General features: G+C 36.4%; 1 protein-coding gene across 2 annotated transcripts in view; it reads right to left on the bottom strand.

Moving 5' to 3' along the window:
- Klp64D (kinesin-like protein 64D) overlaps window positions 1-2,827 on the bottom strand; it is a 30,267-nt gene extending 27,440 nt beyond the window's left edge. For both annotated transcript variants that reach the window (XM_011505587.1, XM_011505590.1), the window contains exon 1: window positions 2,801-2,827. In XM_011505587.1, the coding sequence (XP_011503889.1) occupies window positions 2,801-2,812 (12 nt within the window). In that variant the 5' untranslated portion in view covers window positions 2,813-2,827. The remainder of the gene's footprint in view (window positions 1-2,800) is intronic.
- Between the last annotated feature and the right edge of the window lie 2,053 nt (window positions 2,828-4,880).

The following is a 4,880-nucleotide window of genomic DNA, read 5'->3' on the forward strand; positions in this document are numbered from 1 at the left end:
AATTATTTATTTCTACACAACAGTGCAATATTATAATAATTGTTTACACTCATTAACCTTGTTTTTAAATAAATATATTATATTTTTCAGCCTTGTCCGTTATTGATTTCCTTTAAAATTATCCTGCCGAGAGACTAATCCACTGAACTATTGAATTGGCAGTTCGAGCCATAAGCTAACCCTTTAAAACCGAACAAATTATGATATAAAAAATAACTTTTGCTTTATTAAAAGTGAATCAAAACTTGCAAGACCTAGTCTAACCCTGGCTTTATTTTTATTATATTAATTTATAAGTATTATTTATTGTTGATTTGTATTTATAAATATATACTCGATTATTTTAAAAAATTGAAGCTATATGTTTAAGAAGTTAAATATCAAATTTATTATTTATTTTCATAATTTTAAATTAGTACAAAATTTTATACTAAAAGCATAGTGTCTGGGATCAGACTAAAAGCCTCTCTGAGATTGTATGTGGAGGCTTGCTGGCAAGTGGAATGGACAATGCAATAATTCAACACTGCCTTTGAATGTAGTGGTTTTCCTTTTATTGAATATAATATGTATAATGAATAGTCAGTGGTCTATTGATGTAGGATTGAATGTATGATACTATGAATGGATGAAAATTTCTTCAATTAATATGAGCGACAAGAATCCTGTAAGTATATTCTTGATGGCTTGGTGCTCTCCTACTCGTAGTTATGAACTCGCAGTGGTAGCGGGAGATTTTCGTTGTAAGGGTCAGCATTGGTGCCGTGGCAAGAGTCGCGCTGTAAGGGGCCGGCTTTGCCTCTGCCTACGAGCTGTAGCGGCCTGTGTGGGTGCGCCTGTGTAACGTCACTGATGAGGGGCAGTGATGCCGTTGTCTAGCGACTTGCATGCTGTAGTGGCTTAGTGGACGGCACCTGTGTGACGTCCCTGCTGGGGAACGGTGATGATGCCGTTGTCTAGTGACTTGTACTCTGTAATGGTTTAGTGGAAGGAGGATATCCGTGTCACGTTACTGCTTGACGTGTGGGAGTAGTCCTCGTACCGTGAGCCGTTTATTAGTATTGCTGCTTACTTAGTTGACGGAGTCGTGTATTAGTGATTCGTAAGAACGTGTGTAATAGCGTAGCTTACGTGTGGAGTCGATCTCATTGCATTGATGGTACGTAAGAACGTGTGTAATAGCGTAACTTACGTGTTGAGGTCGATCCGTGTAGATGGCGGTAGATGGCCGTGAGCTTGGCTTCCGTTGAATGTAGTCGATTTGTAGGACGACGATCCGATCTTGATGACTGCTTGATTGAACTAGTAAGAGGGCGAGAGCGTCAAACGCGTCTCCTTAAATATTATAGTACAGGTTTGCGATTCCAGTGAATTCTAGTTTACTCTTGTCATGCTGATAGTTAGAGTGACGTCACTAGAATCTAGTCTTGGAGAGTTCGTCGGCCCTTGTTAGTCGGAATTGTAATGAAATTTCGACTATTTGAGCATTGAAATTTTCCGATTTCGGAGAATCGTGTTTACGACTTGGCGCGCAATATTTTGACCTAAGCAGGTGTCTTTACTTCTCCCACTTTGTTTAGCGCGTAAAATGCTGCAATCCGTAACACATAGTAATATGGTACATATCATGTACATCGCATACTTTAATCATTTAATATTCTAAGCCATTTCTATATATTGTTTTTTAATAATTCCTTATATTTTTTATGAATTCAAAACATTTAGATACAGTAAACAATAATGAAAAATTACGAATCATCTAAAATACAATTAACATATTTTAGAATCATAAAAAAATTGAACAGTTTTAATAAAATTGTCGAATGCATCACAAATTAAATGCAATTGTTTAAAATATTATTACGCTTTCTTTATAAAATATTACAAGCATTTTATTTGATAGATACGTAATTAAAAAACTAAAAAATCATTTACTTTCTCAATAAAATTAATTTAATTTGAAAACAATTTACTCACTTATAGAAGGTAGGAATGAATTACTATAACTGGTATTAAAATGAATAAATTTAGTGAAACAAAATCGTTTGGATTGCAGCATAATGACATCTGCATTGTTCGGAATTTGAGCAATTTCCAAGAACTTTAAATGGGAAAAGTACAAGCCTTTTGACGCTTATGTTTGTAAACATATATTCGGCGAATTCCCGAATATTCTACGCCTTATTTTTAACTGTGCTGCAATATTTCTGCATAGCAACGACGATCGGAAATTCTCGAACATTCTAAAACTTGTCTTTCTGGAAGAGATTTCTAGAGCTTGGATTCTGACGTCATTATGACTTTCGGCATAGCAACACCTATGCATTATTGCCAGATAAGTAAACTGCTGTGCAGAAATTCAAAGGAAGCACGCGACGAGCCGCGCGCACACACACACACACACACACACACACACACACACACTCTATCTCTCTCTCTCTCTCTCTCTCAGTAAAGACGCCATGGGACGGATAATAGTCGATATATCTTAGTAGAGCCGCCATGGAACGACTAAGCCTTCAGTTTCGTGCGCGTATTTAACAGGTTTGTAGGCTCACTGTAAATTTCTGAATCAATCCGTTATCAGTTATTACTCTACACGACAACTAAACTCCGCCTTATACAAGTCAGTCACTTTTACTAAATATACGCACATAATTCAGCCAGACTCTGCAACAATAAGATAGTAAGCTAACGGTGAAGCCAATACGTTTAACAACTACTTAAGCGCGCCATAGTTCAAGCAGTCAAGAATACTGATTGCATTCCAAGAGTGAATACGAAATAAGAAGCGTACCACCTGTGCACTCATTACATCATGCCGGCCTGGTACGGCAATATTTATTTATTTATATAAATTATATTTATTATATTTAATCTAACTTATCTAAAAACTTGTTCATGCGTTTCCGGTGCAGTTAAACTATTTTGTTGTTTACTGCAACCATTACGTAGATTCTGAAAAACTATCAGATATACGAAAACTATCGAGTACAAACATTTCCTAAATTTCACTGGAATCCAAAATAGGCGTACGTGCGCACTCGGCTTTATAAGACAATGCTTGCATTGTTCCTAACTACGCCGCATCTTGTCGATCACATTGGAGAATCGACGACGCCTTCATCTAGCCAAGACCCAGAGAAGTGAGAAGGCGACCAATAGTAAAAGCTCCCCCCTTTCCGACACTTTCCCGACTAGCATATTCGGGACTGAGCCAGGAAGGAAGTGGAAATGAAGGCGTGCATGATCCATCGTGCTACCCAAAGTCAACCTCTGATTGGATACCGGAAAGAAGAAGGGATCCCAAGTGAAAGTGTGTCAGTGAACTATTTAAGAAAGACAATGTAATGTACCGCCACTTATTCTTATTGAACAGATAAGTCACGACTTATTCTCTGGTGGAGGACCAGAGACAAGTCGGTCAGCTGAGTCTTGTGAACTGTCTTTCTACGACTATGATTCAATATACAGTTATCATTGGTCTCATCATACTCTGATAGCATATGTACTGAGTTTTTTGTCATCTCGGTAGGAGACAAGAAAGAAGTTAAGAGCCGCAATTATTGGAAGGGAACTTCTCATCAAGCCTGTGAGGAGGAACTGGGAGCCTCACTCTACAACTGCAAGTAAGTCCTAACCGTTAGTGCTCCTTGTTCACCTCACGGCTTACTCTAAAAACGGACTGCCGGTAGTCCGACCACGGAAGCTTCCCACGCATGCTTAAGAAGCAAGACCAGCTTTTGACGCCACACTGGTGGCGCACAGTTACTCTAACCTCTATTTTAGGCACGTACTCACTCACACGGTTTATTATTCAGAGGCAACTGTAAGACTTGTTGAGTTACAACACGACCAAGATTGTAGTGTTCGGTCAGAGCACTACAACGAGCATAACCTCTATTTTAGGTACGTGCTCACTCACACGGCCCATTATTCAGAGGCAACTGCAAGACGAGTTAAGTTACAACACGACCAAGATTGTAGTGTTCGGTTAGAGCACAACAAACGATTATAACTCCTCAAGTGATAATATTCAATATATTATAATCTATTTCTTTTCACAGTAAATCATAATCTCACCAGTTGCATCCAGAGAATAAGGAATTGATCATCATCTAGTTCTTCAATAACAGTATATCACAACGCCACATGAATCTTAAGAAATATAAAGGTCATTTGTAATCTCATCACGATTAATCATCCCGACTTGGAAATAAATTGAAAAAATGGAATAAACAGCAGAAAAAATTATATATGTTAATTATTGAATCAGTGCATTAACCGTTCATTTGCCCACGCATTCTCCCACACAACATCTAGTGGCTTTTTCCAAGTTAATTTTACACGTTTGGCTGACGAGTCGGATTAGTGGAATTAATTTTTGAACAATATATTACAATCACATTAGATGGAGAAATGGGCTCGACCTCGAGATCATTCCAAAGTCTTTGCCATCATGTGAAACAATTTAAGTTTAAGAAATAAATATAACTCCAAAATTAAATAATTTGAATTTTTCTAAGTTTCTTTTAATATTATTTTAAATCTTCATTTTCTATTCAGCATGTTTTTGTATTATTTGTTTATCTATCATTTAACCATATTAAAATTAATTTAAATTAAATCATATATTTAAATTTGTTATCTATTAAACAACTTTTATTCAATCAAATTATTCATTCTGACTTTTCTAAATACGATTATTAGTTTATACAAATGCTTAAGACCCACAATCACTGTACAATAATTACATATTGCAGTTATTGATTATAACATCCTGTTCGAGAGTGAAAAGAAAATCTCTCGAATTATATTCATCAGAAAACTTTCAACAGTTATTATAATAAGAAATTATCGAACAGACATAAAATCTAAGA

This window comes from Ceratosolen solmsi, unplaced genomic scaffold, assembly GCF_000503995.2.
Source record: "Ceratosolen solmsi marchali unplaced genomic scaffold, CerSol_1.0 scaffold135, whole genome shotgun sequence".
Taxonomy (NCBI): Eukaryota; Metazoa; Arthropoda; class Insecta; order Hymenoptera; family Agaonidae; genus Ceratosolen; species Ceratosolen solmsi.